The sequence below is a fragment of the Bos grunniens genome, chromosome 5 (assembly GCF_055505025.1).
Source record: "Bos grunniens cultivar Pamir isolate PY7600 chromosome 5, Bosgru_T2T1.0, whole genome shotgun sequence".
NCBI classification, from domain to species: Eukaryota; Metazoa; Chordata; class Mammalia; order Artiodactyla; family Bovidae; genus Bos; species Bos grunniens.
In genome coordinates this window covers 102,714,020-102,730,421 of record NC_141169.1, presented here as the reverse complement: position 1 = coordinate 102,730,421, position 16,402 = coordinate 102,714,020, and the positions used below count along the sequence as shown (strand labels likewise).

Sequence of the window (16,402 nt, the reverse complement as noted above, 5' to 3'; positions counted from 1 at the left end):
CTATCTCCTTTATACTTTAATAAAACTTTATTACACACACACACACACACACAAAAAAGTTGAGAATTGACTTAAAGTGACCAAGGGTGGAAACAGGGAGATCAATCAGAAGACCATTGTAATAATCCAGGTAAATAGATGTTTACTTAGTCTGGTGGAAGCCATGGAGAGAATGAAAAATGATCCAAATTGGGAGAAAAAGATTAGGGTATAGATGTATAAAATCACAAAGAGGTCACATTTTATTGACTACTGAATCTTTAAATACAGTTTTATACAAATGAAGAATGGATAATATTAACTATATAAAGTCTATTTCAAGTTTTATAGATTAATGCTATGTAATTTATGGCAAACACAAAGTCCCTTGATGCTATTTCAGTTAAAAGCATCAGCTTTAAACACAGACATGTAAAGACATACAGTCAATCATACACTAATATTCTGAACTTAGAAAACCACTAATTTCAGAATAAATACTGTCTTTTTAATATAGTAGTAAGGAAGATGAAACTGTTAGTTGCTCAGTCGTGTCCAATTCTTTGTGACCCCATGAACTGAAGCCCACCAGGCTACTCTGTCCGTGAAATTTTCCAGGCAAGAATACTGGAGTGGGTAGCCATTCCCTTCTCCAGGAGAATCTTCCTGACCCAGGGATCTAATACAGGTCCTCTGCATTGCAGGCAGATTCTTTACCATCTGAGCCACCAAGGAAGGTAGCTAAAAAGATGTCACTTGGAATTTTTTAGCTTGGATCCAGGAAACATCAGCAAAATAAAATGTTTTAGAAAGACCTCCATATTTTGTTGATGTTGGACATGACTGCTTCACAATTAAAGCTACATACATCACAAAAGCACAACTTCAGGTTGTTAAAACCATGACTTTTCTTGCTAGTTTGAACTGTAGCTTTATAGCTCTAAATAAACATGCTAACACTTTACATAAATGGATTGAAAATATTATTTTCTTCTGATTCTAATTAAAAATACAGAAACACTAATACAGTGTTACATGAATAATTAAGAACTATTATCTATCTGTTAGCCAAGAGGCCACAGCACCACCAGTAACTTTTCCGTAATACCAAAGGGAATACATTCCACCTACTATGAAAGCTAGTTCTGGGCCACAGTCTTGTTTGCGTCATAACTAACCCTGTGAAGGTGAGCTCTTTGGCTTCCCAAAACTTTTGTTTCCTTAGCTATAGAATTAAAGGAGTGTGCTTAAGATGGCCTGCAAGGGACTTTTCCACTCAAAAAGAAACTGTCAGCTTGAGACTCCTCACTGTGGTAAGATTTTTAAAGTGGAGTAAATTTTTTAAAAGGTAAATGGATATTTTTTTCTTACTGGAAAATGAAATTCACTCAGTCACGTGTGACTCTTTATAACCCCAGGCTCCTCTGTCCTTAGGATTCTCCAGGCAAGAATCCAGGCAAGAGTGGTTAGCCGTTCCCTTCTCCAAGAGATCTTCCCAACCCAGGGATAGAACCCAGGTCTACAGCATTGCTGGTGGATTCTTTACCATCTGAGCCACCAGGGAAGCCCAAGAATACAGGAGTGGGTACCCTATCACTTCTCCAGTGGATCTTCCTGACCCAGCAATCCAACCAGGATCTCCTGCACTGCAAGCAGATTCTTTACCAACTGAGCTACCAGGGAAACCCTTTTTTCCTGGGCAATACCATAATTATAACTATTCTATACTGTTCTTCAGAAAATATTTTGCTCATGGAATTTCAGTCTAATGACTGATACTATTAAAAAACCTGAAAACAAAGCATCAGACAATAAAAATTCTGCTTAAAAACTTTAGAGTTTGTGATATTTGGGTTAAAAAAATGATACACCACTACCAATTGAAATATCCCACCTTTGAAATTTTAGTGCTAAGAATCATCAGAGCAGAGGAAATGGTGACTAAAGAGATTTCACCACTCAAGCTATTAAATATGTAATCAATACACACCAGTTGAAAAGTAAATACCCTGCCTGAAATACTATCAAGAAAGCAAAGTTAATGAAAATTGATTCTCACAGAAAAATATGATTCTTTCCACCAAAACACTACACAAAAAAATACATTATATTGAATGAATGAAACAAAAAAAATAAATAAATAAGGCCATCATGACTGAAAATGTTCTATGATGGAAAATGTTTTCTCTGTTCCCACAATACATGTATGTTCTGCTTTAGTCGCATTGTTTCTTATTTTGTGTCCTCATCACAAGGCCCCCTTCGTAGGTTTTTAGTTGAATGCAGTTCCAGTTATCTTGCAAATCCAACTTGTCTTAGAGTCACAAGGAAAATCACTCCAGGCCCATTTGTCTTTGTCGTTAACAAGAACAACACATTTTTCTTTCTGATCATTGTTGGGTTCACGCTTGTGCCAGAATCTGAAATGAAAAAATATATATACACATGTGTGTACATGTTGTGTGTGTATAGTAGAGGTCAGAGGACAAGGCAGAAAAAATGCCCCTAGTGAAACATTTACAGTTGCACTGTCCAACAGAATCAGAGCAATAGACTAGCATAGAGGTTCCTGAAAAGACAGTGCTCTGTTCTGAGTAGGCATTCTTATACTGGTATTGCTGTTGTTTAGTTGCTAAGTCATGTCTGACTCTTTTGCTACCCAATGGACTGTAGCCCGCAAGTCTTCTCTGTCCATGGGACTTCCCAGGCAAGAATACTGGAGTGGGTTACCATTTCCTTTTCCAGGGGATCTTCCCAACCTAGGGACTGAACCTGCCATCTCCTGAATTGATAGGTGGATTCTTTACCAATGGGTCACCAGGGAAGCCCTACACTGATATAACCCATCCCGAAATGAATGTGGCTTGCTGTCTTCTTCCTACCTTTGCCTATAAAGCTATTTTACCATACTTGGTATACTCACACTATCTGTGGGTTAAATGGTTTCTTGTCCACCCAATGCCACTGGCCGTCAGGGTTCTCACTCCTAAGTCCTAGGAAATATGAAAATCGTCTATCCAAAAATTGAGTGATAAAGTTCTGTGTAAAAATGTGAATTTTTATGAGTATATTTGCATTTATCAGTTGATAACCATTATTTTAGGAAAAGAGGTCAAATAAACTACTAAACACAAAAGCATTGGTTATATGTTTTCAGATCCTGCCTCTGACATTTATGGTATGATGTTAATAAGTGCTTTAATGTCACCAAACCTCAGTTTTCTCAACTCCAAAAGGGACAACTCCACTACTTCAGAGGGTCACTGTGAAGATTAAATGAGATCAGCTTGCAAATTACTTAGCATAGTTCTTACCGGGATTGGATTTTTAGGAAATTTTATTTTTTAAATTACCTTCATTAATTGATTGCATATTTCATTAAATTACACTTACTTCAAAGAGTTGCTGAACCTATAGCTGCAAAGCCATGGAAACAAAGTCCTCCAGGAAACCATGTTAACCAAGAATGGAGTAGAATCTGAGTCTGAGTATATAATATATGGAAATATACTGCATGAGGAAATAAATTTCAGCTCAGAAATGACTTTACCTTGAGATTTCTTTTTTTAGAATAACAAACATACATCTGAATTATCTGTCCTATTCTTTATCCTGAGAAGATATTTCAGTCCTAATTAACCATTCATTTATTTACTTAATCATCAAACACTTAAGTGGGCTTAGCACTGCACAGACCATTGGAGATACAAACATGGATAAAGCATGGCTGTAGCCCTCTGCAAACGGAAGAGCTGGGGTAGTGAACACTGAACCAAGTGCCCTGGTCATAAAATGCACAAAATGCTGTGAAAGCATCTCCAGATTAGAACAAAAAGGATGGAGTTGGGAAGGTGGTCAGGGTAGTTTTCTTGAGAAAATATAACATGAGTCAGATCTGGGAAGACCAGAAGATGTCGGCCATGTGAAGAAAAATGCAAGAGGAAGAAAGTCTTTCCAGGCAGATGGGGGAAAGGAAGCAAAGGCACAGAGGTGGAGCAGAGCTGAGAAATTCCTCTCTCTGCGAAGAGATTCAAACCAGCAGAGAAACTGACATAAGCCTCTCAGCATACCTGCTCAGCCCCTGTGCTGATGGTGGCCAGGTGACCTCCCATCCCAGAGCAGTGGCTTTCACTCTGAGCCCAAGTCTTGTTGTCATTAAAAAGAAAATAGCAGTTGGACTGGAAGGCTCTCCAGCCCACAGGACAGCAATTCCAGGTGCCCCCTCATGTGAAAATCAAAAGGAAAATTAGGTCCAAGGGAGCATACCATATATAACAAATCATATAGTTATTTTACTACATAATATCCAATTAACATTTAAGAGAATAATACCAGGATTACTACAATCATTCTGTCCCCGCTATAAAAAAAAAAAAATCCTGAAAATTACATTTCTAAATAGCTCCTAAACAAAAGTATCTGAATCACATAATGACCATGAGAAAATTACAAGGTTTTCTCTTAGAAGATGTGATCATTTTTCAATATCCCTACAGTTATTTACAACCATATTGAAAGAGTTCCTATAACAAAACTTTTGGCAGGACATTTTATCTGAAGGAGGCAAAGAACCTGCTAAAATACTCATGTAATGAGCCTTTACAGAATAAAAAAGATAAAGACACTTTGGCAAAGTTTACATATTCTAGGAGGGAGCAGTCCTTACATATCTGAATCAAAAGAAAATGTTATGCTTTGGCTGCCAAAAACAGCTCATAAATGTTTTGTTCGTATTCTCTGATTAGTTATTCAACTGCTCACAATCATGAAAATAATTCTACCTCAATTAATTTACTGATGTCCGCTCTTGTGCCAGATTCTCATCTTGTGCTCTTTTTATCTCTCTCTTTATATAATAATGTAGAAATGATATGCTTTAAATCAGGCTATGAATTTTAATGGAAATAAGGAAGAAATTTCTTCGACTCTCTGTACCTTTCAGTTCGGGTTTCTCTCTGACACATATCACCTTTGGGTGCTGCTTTGGGAGCCTGAAGAACCCCGTTCCTTTCTTGCAGGATAGAAAGTTGTGGTGAGTCACTGTGAAGGAGGGAAAAAAATCTTAATTTCCTTTTCCTATATAACCACTTACTTTGGGGGCGTACTGCACTAAGTAAATTTTCTTTTACCGTAATAGTTAAGGTCCCTACCTTCTCTGTTCTTCCTACACAGTTCCTTTGTTTCAGCTCCAGGTGAATTGGTTGAAAAGAATTGTTGAAAATTAATATTTTCATTATTATGGATGTTTGTTAAGACATTTCAGTTGTGTCTGACTCTTTGGGACCCTATGGACCGAAGCCCACCAGGCTCCTCTGTCTATGGGATTCTCCAGGCAAGAATACTGGAGTGGATTGCCATGCCCTCCTCCAGGGGATCTTCCTGACCCAGGATCTTCCTGAACCCGCATTTCTTATGTCTCCTGCATTGGCAGGTGCGTTCTTCACCACTAGGGTCACCTGGGAAGCCCTTAGTGTCCATTTTATGCTTTATGGGGGTAGTTTTGCAAACTTTAATGTCCATGTGTTTTTAAACATGTTTTTCTATCAATATTCATGCTTAGAGTCGAGATTTTGGTGACCACTGGTATTCTTCTGCAAAGTCCTACAAGTCTTACACACTTATCTTTTCAGTATTTTCACTTTGAAATATAACCAAGTCTAATGAAGTGAAAAATACAAGTGTACAGTTTATCAAATTAATATAAAGTGAACATTCCAACAACCCAGCTCAAAAAATGCAACATTACCAAAGCCCCAGGTGACCTTCACAGCCCAAACACGAATCCCTCACTTTCTCTTAAAGGTAATCATGCCATGGCTTTTAAAGCAATCAGTTTGTGCTTTGCTTCATGATTCTACCACTTCATAATCTATCACAAAACCATATAGATCAGATTTGCCTGCTTCTGAACTTTATACAAGTGAAATCATACTATGGGTTCAGTATTCTGCTCAGGGTTGTCTCTGAAATTTATCTGTGTTGTTTCATGCAACCATAACTCATCAGTTCTCATTGCTGAAAAGTGATCCATTATCTTAATGAACTAAAATGTATTTATCTTTTCTTCTTCTCGTAGATAATTGCCTTGTTTCCAGTGTTTGGCTAGTATGGGCTCTGCACCTCTGAGCATTTTTGACCATGTATCCTTAGAGATCACAAGCATGCATTTCTGTAAGGTCCATGCACACATATGCAACTGCTGGTAATAGGTTATACCTATTGCCAACTATGGTTGGGGCAACCTTTTTCAAAGCAATTATACTGCTGTATGAAGTATAATCTGTATGCAGGTAAATAAGCAACAGTTAGAATCAGACATGGAACAACAGACTGGTTCAAATAGCGAAAGGAGTACATCAAGGCTGTATACTGTCACCCTGCTTATTTAACTTATATGCAGAGTACGTCATGAGAAATGCCAGGCTGGATGAATCACAAGCTGGAATCAAGATGGCCAGGAGAAATATCAATAACCTCAGATATGTAGATGACAAGACCCTTATGGCAGAAAGTGAAGAGGAACTAAAGAATCTCATGATGAAATTGAAAGAGGAGCATGAAAAAGCTGGCTTAAAACTTAACATTCAAAAAAACAAAGATCATGGCATCTGGTCCCATCACTTCATGGCAAATAGATAGGGAAACAATGGAAACAATGAGAGACTTTATTTTTGGAGGATCCCAAATCACTACAGATGGTGACTGCAGCCCTGAAATTAAAAGACACTTGCTCCTTGGAAGAAAAGCTATGACCAACCCAGACAGCATATTAAAAAGCAGAGACATTACTTTGCCAGCAAAGGTTTGTCTAATCAAAGTTATGGTTTTCCCAGTTCTCATGCATGGATGTGAGAGTTGAACTATAAAGAAAGCTGAGCACTGAAGAATTGATGCCTTTGAACTGGGGTGTTGGAGAAAACTCTTGAGAGTCCCCTGGACTGCAAGGAGATCAAACAGTCAATCTTAAAGGGAATCAGTCCTGAATATTCATTGGAAGGACTGATGCTGAAACTGAAGCCCCAATACTTTGGCTACCTGATGGGAAGAACTGACTCCTTGGAAAAGACCCTGATGCTGGCAAAGATTGAAGTCAGGAGGAGCAGGGGATGACAGAGGATGAGATGGTTGGATGGCATTACCAACTCGATGGACTTGAGTTTGAACAAGCTCTAGGAGTTCGTGATGGACAAGGAAGCCTGGTGTGCTGCAATCCATGGGGTCACAAAGAGCTGGACACAACTGAACCACCGAACTGAGTACTACTGTACACTCTCACCAGCAGAAATTCATTGAAGATCTAGTTGCTCTGCAGTATTATCAATACTTGCTACTGCCAGACTTTAATTACCATCCCCAAGGTTTTTAGTGGTGTCTCATTGTGAGTTGAATTTGCATTTCTCTGAAAACTAATGAAGTTAGAAATATTTTATATGTTTATCAGACATTTCATTTTTTTTCTTTTCTATTCTGCCTGTTCAGGACTTAGCCCATTTTTCTGCTGTCAGTATTTTTCCTATTGATTTGGAACAATGGTTTAAATACTCTATAATCCTTTATTAATTATATGCATTAAAACCTTTTTTCCTATGTTTTCTATTGTCACTCAGTGTTATTTTTATTGGACAGTAATTCTTACTTTAACGTAGTATACTTTGGTGATAATCTCTTTAATGGCTAGCACATTTTGTCATATTTAAGAAATCATTCTCTGTCTCAAGATCAAGAATATATTCTCCATATTTTTTTCTAAAATATTAATTTGTTTTCATATTTTAATCAATTCTCCACCTTAGGTTGGTTTTTTAACATGATATGAGGCAGGAGAACAATTTCATTTTTGAATATAGATAATCAATCCTCTCTACTAATTGAATAGTAATTGAACAAAACTGTCCTCTCCATATAACTCTGCAATATCCCCTTCTGTTCACTTTTTAATTTTCATTGGAGGATAGTTGATTTATTCCCTTCAAATTCCCTTCAGTTTTATTTTGTTTGTTGTTATTTAGTCACTCAGTCCTGTCCAATTCTTTATGATCCCATAGACTGTATGTAGCCAGCCAGGCTGCTCTGTCCATGGGATTCTCCAGGCAAGAATAGTGGAGTGGGTAGCCTGTTTTATATAGAGTTCATAAATACAGATCTGTAACAAAGCTCTCAACATTCTTTCTCTATTTGTTTATCCTTGCACCTATACTATATTACTTTGTTTATAATAACTTCATACAATATCTTGATATCAGAAAGAAGTCTTCCAGCTGTTCTTTTCAAAGCCAGACTACAGTCCATCTGAAATTTGAGGGTTTTTTCCAGGTTATTCTTTTCTAGAAAGATGCAGTCCTTGTTATCCTGATCCAAAGTGAAGAATGATTTACACAGTCTCCAGCCTTCCCGTGTATAGGAATGGGTCTAAGTTTCATCGTTCATTTCCTGGCTCAAGGCTGCACCATCAAAAAACAGAAGGTCAAGTATGTAGCTCTGAATATTAAATCCAAGCCCTGAGGCCTTTCTGGATTGGTATGTTGGAGAAGGTCGTGATAACAAAAGGTTTAGGGCAACTTTCTGAAAGTTTTTCAAGTGAATAATTCAAAGAGCATTCCACTTTGCTAATAACTTACCTACACAATTCGCAATAAAACAGGCACTTAGAAGTGACATGAAAAAAATAGCAATGGTCCAAGGGATCAGCTGGGAATGCTGGCCTCTTTCTACTAAAACAAAAAGAAAGATGAGTAGGTTATCTTCTTCTCAGCCACAAGAACTAAGGGAGCTAATGCGACCAATGAGAAAACTTAGAATGAGATCATCCAAAATATTTTAGACGTGGAAGAGAACTCAAAGATTTCCCCTGAATAAATCAACTTTAGAGTTCACTGATAAACAAATAAATAAATTAAATATATTTGCAAATAAAATGTATTTCTTTGGGTTTTTTGGGGGGGATTAGGAACATGCTTTTTATTAACCAGACTCAAAACCCCCAAATCTTTAAAAATTGATAATTGTAGTACATAAAAACCAGGGCTCCTTTATAAACAAATAATGTTAAAATACAAGGAACACATGGAAGAAAAATCTTGTCACAATGCTAATATCCAGGCTGTATAAAGAATTTCTAAAACCAATTTGAAAACTGAGCAAAAATTTGAGCAGAAAATTTGCTTAAAGTATTTAAAAAATCCATTAAACAAATTAACAAACAGCATGCTCAATCAGAGACATGTAAACCAAAATATTATGGCATGGTTTTGTCATATATCAAATTTTTAAAAGTAAATTGAAAATATGTAGTGTGGCAAGGCCTACAGGAAATAAACACTCAGTGAGGAAATAAATGTCACTACTGAACTATAAGCTGCAAAGCCTTTTAGACAGATAAAGTTAGGAACACTTATCAAATTTTAAATGCATTACATTTGCCACAATTTAAATTCTAGCACTCAAACCTATAGAAGCAGTTAAACTTATTTCTATAAAATGGTATTCACTGCAGTAATTTTGGAAATAGAAAAAAAAACCTTGAAACCTAATACCTGTATGCTTATCATCAAAAGCAGACACAATAAATTATGGTGAATTCATATGATGAAATTCTATAAAGCAATTAAAATAATCATGTATACATGTATGTATTAACATAAAGAAGTCTCCAAAACATATTGCTACATAAAAATGTGATTGTCAGTACCATTGTACATCATGACCCCATTAAAATTTGGGTGGAGTGATGAGATGACATGAAACATTAATTTCAAAATCATATATTTCTGCATTCATTCTAAATATATTTCTCAAAAGTGTTTTTTAATGTTCTTACAGTACAAACCCATTTATGTGTCACTTGAGTAGAACTTGAGTATAAAAAGAAATAAAGTCAGAACCTCAGGTTCACTGCTGTCCCAGTCAGTGTGTTTTCTGTCTCTCTCGTCTCTTTTTTTCCTTTAAACAATTTTCCCAAATTACTCTCTTTCATCTTATTTTTTTATATATTTGGTGTTCTCTCTTGTCCCTGTATACATTTTATAAAGAAGTTTCTAATACCCCAAATGTTTGAATCTATGTCCCCCCTCTTCACCAAAATCATTTTCACTTTCTTCAACTTCCTCCCCATCACCATCTTCAATCTTAATAACTACAACTATCATCAATTCATATTTTAAAATCCTAGTCATAATTAAATATGCTTCTTTAAAACTGAAAGGAAACAAATACTCACATTTATTTAGTGGTTCTTCTTGCCCCATTGTGTGTTAAATCTCTTGTGGTTCAGCGATGGAGAAAACCAGCAGCCTCAGCAACCTCTAAATTTTTTCCCCAGTTTATTCTGTGGATAAAGAAATATATTCAGAAATTCTTGAGATTGAACATTAATCTTGCCTATTCTGCTAAGATTAGAAAGCTCTCGATATTAAAGACAGCTCAAAAGAAGAAGTCTTTCCAAACACGGGAGTGTCCTTTGATTCACTCTAGGAGGGAGCAAAGAAAAAGGAAATTGAGAAAGCCACACTCAAAAACAGTAGAAATTTTCATAAGGTCACTACGCCAGTGTGTCATGTAGAATTTCTTAATTTATTTTTACTTGTTCAAGCAAAAAATGTAGCCATGCCCTAAAAGAATCACAACTTCACCTAATCAAAAGAATAAACATTTCCTCAGGTTTCTTTTCCTATATATATTTTCAAAGGTAGTTGTGTGCATGAGCTAAACTCTGCCTTGGATATTTGTCTGAACTAAGTTGCATGCAAGATGGTAAAAAGTAATGTGAACAATGAGCAAAAGTTTTTCATCTGCACAGCGTATGTATGTAAAGACAAAATACTTTTGTTGTAGAGTTGAGAAAAAGGTGGTGGAGCTGTTGATTAAATTCCCAAGTATGCCAACAAGGGAAATTAAGCTTCTTTGCCCTAGGGCAAAGAAGAGGAAATGAGAAATTCTGTGGTAAAGAACACAATCTTCAGCACAGGTGAAATGTACTAAACTTTGTTAACTTGCAAAGACTCCAAAACCAAGCCTAAATAACTTATTTTTTTATGTATTAATTGATTTTTTTTTTTCTGGAGACTAATTACTTACAATATTGTATTGGTTTTGCCATACATTGTTCAGTTGCTCAGTCATGTCCAACTCTTAGCGACCCCATGGACTGCAGCACGCTAGGCTTCCCTGTCCTTCACCATCTTCTGGAGTTTGCTAAAACTCATGTCCAGTGAGTCGGTGATGCCATCCAAATACCTCATCCTCTATCCTCCTGCCTTTAATCTTTCCCAGCATCAGGGTCTTTTCTAAGGAGTCAGCTCTTTGCATCAAGTGGTCAAAGTACTGGAGCTTCAGCTTCAGCATCAGTCTTTCCAATGAATATTCAGGATTGATTTCCTTTAGGATTGATTGTTTTATCTCCTTGCAGTCCAAGGGACTCTCAAGAGTCTTCTCCAAAAAGACAATCTCTTTAAGAAGTGGTGCTGGGAAAGCTGGTCAACCACTAGTAAAAGAATGAAACTAGAAGACTTTCTAACGCCATACACAAAAATAAACTCAAAATGGATTAAAGATCTAAACATAAGATCAGAAACTATAAAACTCCTAGAGGAAAACATAGGCAGAACACCCTCTGACATAAATCACAGCAGGATCCTCTATGATCCACCTCCCAGAGTAATGGAAATAAAAGCAAAAATAAACAAATGGGACCTAATTAAACTTAAAACCTTTTGCACAACGAAGGAAACTATAAGCAAGTTGAAAAGACAGCCTTCAGAATGGGAGGGAAAAAAAAAGAATGGGAGAAAATAATAGCAAATGAAGCAACTGACAAAGAATCTCTAAAATATACCAGCAGCTTCTGCAGCTCAATTCAAGAAAAATAAATGACCCAATAAAAAAATGGGCCAAAGAACTAGACAGACATTTCTCCAAAGAAGACATACAGATGGCTAACAAACACATGAAAAGATGCTCAACATCACTCATTATCAAAGAAATGCAAATCAAAACCACAATGAGGTACCATCTCACACCAGTCAGAATGGCTGCTATCCCAAAGTCTACAAACAATAAATTCTGGAGAGGGTGTGGAGAAAAAGGAACCCTCTTACCCTGTTGGTGGGAATGCAAACTAGTACAGCCACTATGGAGAACAGTGCGGAGATTCCTTAAAAAACTGGAAATAGAACTGCCATATGACCCAGCAATCCCACTGCTGGGCATACACACTGAGGAAACCAGAATTGAAAGAGACACATGTACCCCAATGTTCATCGCAGCACTGTTTATAATAGCCAGGACATGGAAGCAACCTAGATGTTCTTCAGCAGACGAATGGATAAGAAAGCTGTGGTACATACACACAATGAAGTATTACTCAGCCATTAAAAAGAATGAATTTCAATCAGTTCTAATAAGGTGGATGAAACTGGAGCCTATTATACAGAGTGAAGTAAGTCAGAAAGAAAAACACCAATACAGTATGCTGCTGCTAAGTCACTTCAGTCATGTCTGACTCTGTGCGGACCCCATAGACAGCAGCCCACCAAGCTCCTCTGTCCCTGGGATTCTCCAGGCAAGAATATTGGAGTGGGTTGCCATTTCCTTCTCCAATGCATGCATCCACATTAAGTCACTTTAGTCGTGTCTGACTCTGTGCGACCCCATGGACTGTAGCCTACCAGGTTCCTCCATCCATGGGATTTTCCAGGCAAGAGTACTGGAGTGGGTTGCCATTTCCTTCTCCACCAATACAGAATACGCATATATATGGAATTTAGGAAGATGGTAACAATGATCCTATATGCGAGACAGCAAAAGAGACACAGATGTAAAGAATAGTCTTTTGGACTCTGTTGGAGAAGGCGAGGGTGAGATGATTTGAGAGGATAGCATTGAAACAATATTATCATATGTGAAACAGATCGCCAACCCAGGTTCAGTGCATGAGACAGGGTGCTCAGGGCCATTGCACAGTGATGACCCTGAGGGATGGGATGGGGAGGGAGGTGGGAGGGGGGCTCAGGATGGGGAACATATGTACGCCCATGGCTGATTCGTGTCGATGTATGGCAAAACCCACTACAATATTGTAAAGTAATTAGTCCCCCATTAAAATAAATTAACTAATTTTAAAAAATCTTCTCCAACATCCCGGTTCAAAAGCATCAATTCTTCAGCACTCAGCCTTCTTTATGGTCCAACTCTCACATCCATACATGACTACTGAAAAAACGATAGCTTTGACTATATGGACATTTGTTGGCAAAGTCATGTCTCTGCTTTGGCAACTGCGAAGTGCAGGAGCAGCTGAGAGGAGCTACCCCACATTCAAGGTAAGGAGCAGTGGCTGCGGTTTGCTGGAACAGCCATGAAGAGATATCCCACCTCCAAGGTAAGAGAAACCCAAGTAAGACGATAGGCGCTGAGAGAGGGCATCAGAGGAAAGAAAGACTGAAACCACAATCACAGACAACTGGCCAATCTGATCACACGGACCACAGTTTGTCTAATTCAACGAAACTAAGCCATGCCATGTGGGGCCACCCAAGACGGCTGGGTCATGGTGGAGAGGTCTGACAGAACGTGGTCCAAGGGGGAAGGGAATGGCAAACCATTCAGTATTCTTACCCTGAGAACCCCATGAACAGTATAAAAAGGCAAAAAGATAGGACACTGAAAGACGAACTCCATCGGTCGGTAGTTGCTCAATATGCTACTGGAGATCAGTGGAGAAATAACTGCAGAAAGAATAAAGGGACGGAACCAAAGCAAAACAACACTAAGTTGTGAATGTGACTGGTGATAGAAGAAACGTCCAATACTGTAAAGAGCAATATTGCACAGGAACCTGGAATGTTAGGTTCATGAATCAAGATAAATTGGAAGTGGTCAAAACAGATGGTAAGAGTGAACATCGACATTCTAAGAATCGGCAAACTAAGATGGACTGGAATGGGTGAATTTAACTCAGATGACCATTATATCTACTACTGTGGGCAAGAATCCCTTAGAAGAAACGGAGTAGCCATCATGGTCAACAAAAGAGTCTGAAATGCAGTACTTGGATGCAATCTCAAAATGACAGAATGATCTCCTTTCGTTTCTAAGGCGAACCATTCAATATCACGGTGATCCAAGTCTATGCCCCTACCAGTAATGCTGAAGAAGCTGAAGTTGAACAGGTCTATGAAGACCTACAAGACCTTTGAGAACTAACACCCCAAAAACATGTCCTTTTCATTATAGGGTACTGGAATGCAAAAGTCGGAAGTCAAGAAATAACTGGAGTAACAGGCAAATTTGGCCTTGGAGTACAGAATGAAGCAGGGCAAAGGCTAACAGAGTTTTGCCAAGAGAACACACTGGTCATAGCAACACCCTCTTCCAACAACACAAGAGAAGACTCTACACATAGACATCACCAGGTGGTCAACACTGAAATTAGATTGATTATATTCTTTGCAACCAAAGATGGAGAAGCTCTATACAGTCAGCAAAAACAAGACCGGGAGCTGACTGTGGCTCAGATCATGAACTCCTCATTGCCAAATTCAGACTTAAACTGAAAAAAGTGGGGAAAACCACTACATCATTCAGGTATGACCTAAATCAAATTCCTATGATTATACAGTGGAAGTAAGAAATAGATTTAAAGGACTAGATCTGATAGAGTGCCTGATGAACTATGGATGGAGGTTCGTGACACTGTACAGGAGACAGGGATCGAGACCATGCCCAAGAAAAAGAAATGCAAAAAAGCAAAATGGCTGTCTGAGGAGACCTTACAAATAGCTGTGAAAAGAAGAGAATCAAAAAGGAAAGGAGAAAAGGAAAGATATACCCATTTGAATGCACAGTTCCAAAGAATAGCAAGAAGACTTCCTCAGCGATCAATGCAAAGAAATAGAGGAAAACAATAGAAGGGGAAAGACTAGAGATTTCTTCAAGAAAATTAGAGCTACCAAGGGAACATTTGATGCAAAGATGAGCTCGATAAAGGACAGAAACAGTATGGACCTAACAGAAGCAGAAGATATTAAGAAGAGGTGGCAAGAATACACAGAAGAACTATACAAAAAAGATCTTCACGACCCAGATAATCACGATGGTGTGATCACTCACCTAGAGCCAGACATCCTGGAATGTGAAGTCAAGTGGGCCTTAGGAAGCATCACTATGAACACAGATAGTGGAGGTGATGGAATTCCAGTTGAGCTATTTCAAATCCTGAAAGATGATGCTGTGAAAGTGCTCCACTCAATATGCCAGCAAATTTGGAAAACTCAGCAGTGGCCACAGGACTGGAAAATGTCAGTTTTCATTCTAATCCCAAAGAAAGGCAATGCCAAAGAATGCTCAAACTACGGCACAATTGCACTCATCTCACACTCTAGTAAAGTAATGCTCAAAATTCTCCATGGCAGGCTTCAGCAATACGTGAACTGTGAAATTCCAGATGTTCAAGCTGGTTTTAGAAAAGGCAGAGGAACCAGAGATCAAATTGCCAACATCCGCTGGATCATGGAAAAAGCAAGAGAGTTCCAGAAAAACATCTATTTCTGCTTTATTGACTATGCCAAAGCCTTTGACTGTGTGGATCACAATAAACTGTGGAAAATTCTGAAAGTGATGGGAATACCAGACCACCTGACTTGCCTCTTGAGAAACCTGTGTGCAGGTCAGGACAACAGTTAGAACTGGACATGGAACAACAGACTGGTTCCAAATAGGGAAAGGAGTACGTCAAGGCTGTATATTGTCAGCCTGCTTATTTAACTTATATGCAGAGTATATCATGAGAAACACTGGGCCAGGTGAAGCGCAAGCTGGAGTCAAGATTGCCAGGAGAAATATCAATAACCTCAGATATGCAGGTGACACCACCCTTATGGCAGAAAGTGAAGAGGAACTAAAAAGCCTCTTGATGAAAGTGAACAAGTTGGCTTAAAGCTCTACATTCAGAAAACTAAGGTCATGGTATCTGGTCTCATCAGTTCAGTTCAGTTCAGTTGCTCAGTCATGTCCGACTCTTTGCAACCCTATGAACCACAGCATGCCAGGCCTCCCTGTCCATCACCAACTCCCAGAGTTTACCCAAACTCATGTCATTGGAGTCGGTGATGCCATCTAATCATCTCATCCTCTGTTGTCTCCTTCTCCTTCTGCCTTCAATCTTTCCCAACATCAGAGTCTTTTCCAATGAGTCAGCTCTTTGCACCATGTGGCCAAAATACTGGAGTTTCAGCTTTAACATCAGTCCTTCCAATGAACACCCAGGACCAATTTCCCTTAGGATGGACTCATTGGATCTCCTTGCAGTTCAAGGAAATCACTTCCTGGCAAATAGATGGGGAAACAGTATAAACAGTGGCTGACTTTATTTTGGGGGGCTCCAAAATCACTGCAGATGGTGATTGCAGACATGAAATTAAAAGACGCT

The 16,402-nt window shown here is 38.3% G+C and overlaps 1 protein-coding gene across 4 annotated transcripts; it reads right to left on the bottom strand.

The window, feature by feature from the left end:
• Positions 1-125: 125 nt before the first annotated feature.
• CLEC4D (C-type lectin domain family 4 member D) lies at positions 126-10,451 on the bottom strand. 4 transcript variants are annotated; one of them, XM_086402087.1, is made up of 6 exons: positions 10,196-10,451; positions 8,598-8,690; positions 4,915-5,019; positions 4,050-4,201; positions 2,903-3,018; positions 126-2,399 (listed from the first exon to the last, which is right to left on the bottom strand). In XM_086402087.1, the coding sequence occupies exons 1-6, from the start codon at positions 10,221-10,223 to the stop codon at positions 2,252-2,254; spliced, it is 642 nt and encodes a 213-aa protein (XP_086258213.1). In that variant the 5' UTR covers positions 10,224-10,451; the 3' UTR covers positions 126-2,251. The 4 variants fall into 4 exon arrangements, with proteins under 4 accessions (XP_086258213.1, XP_086258214.1, XP_086258215.1 ...); XM_086402088.1 differs by having other exon boundaries at positions 8,598-8,687; XM_086402089.1 differs by lacking the exon at positions 2,903-3,018.
• Positions 10,452-16,402: the final 5,951 nt, after the last annotated feature.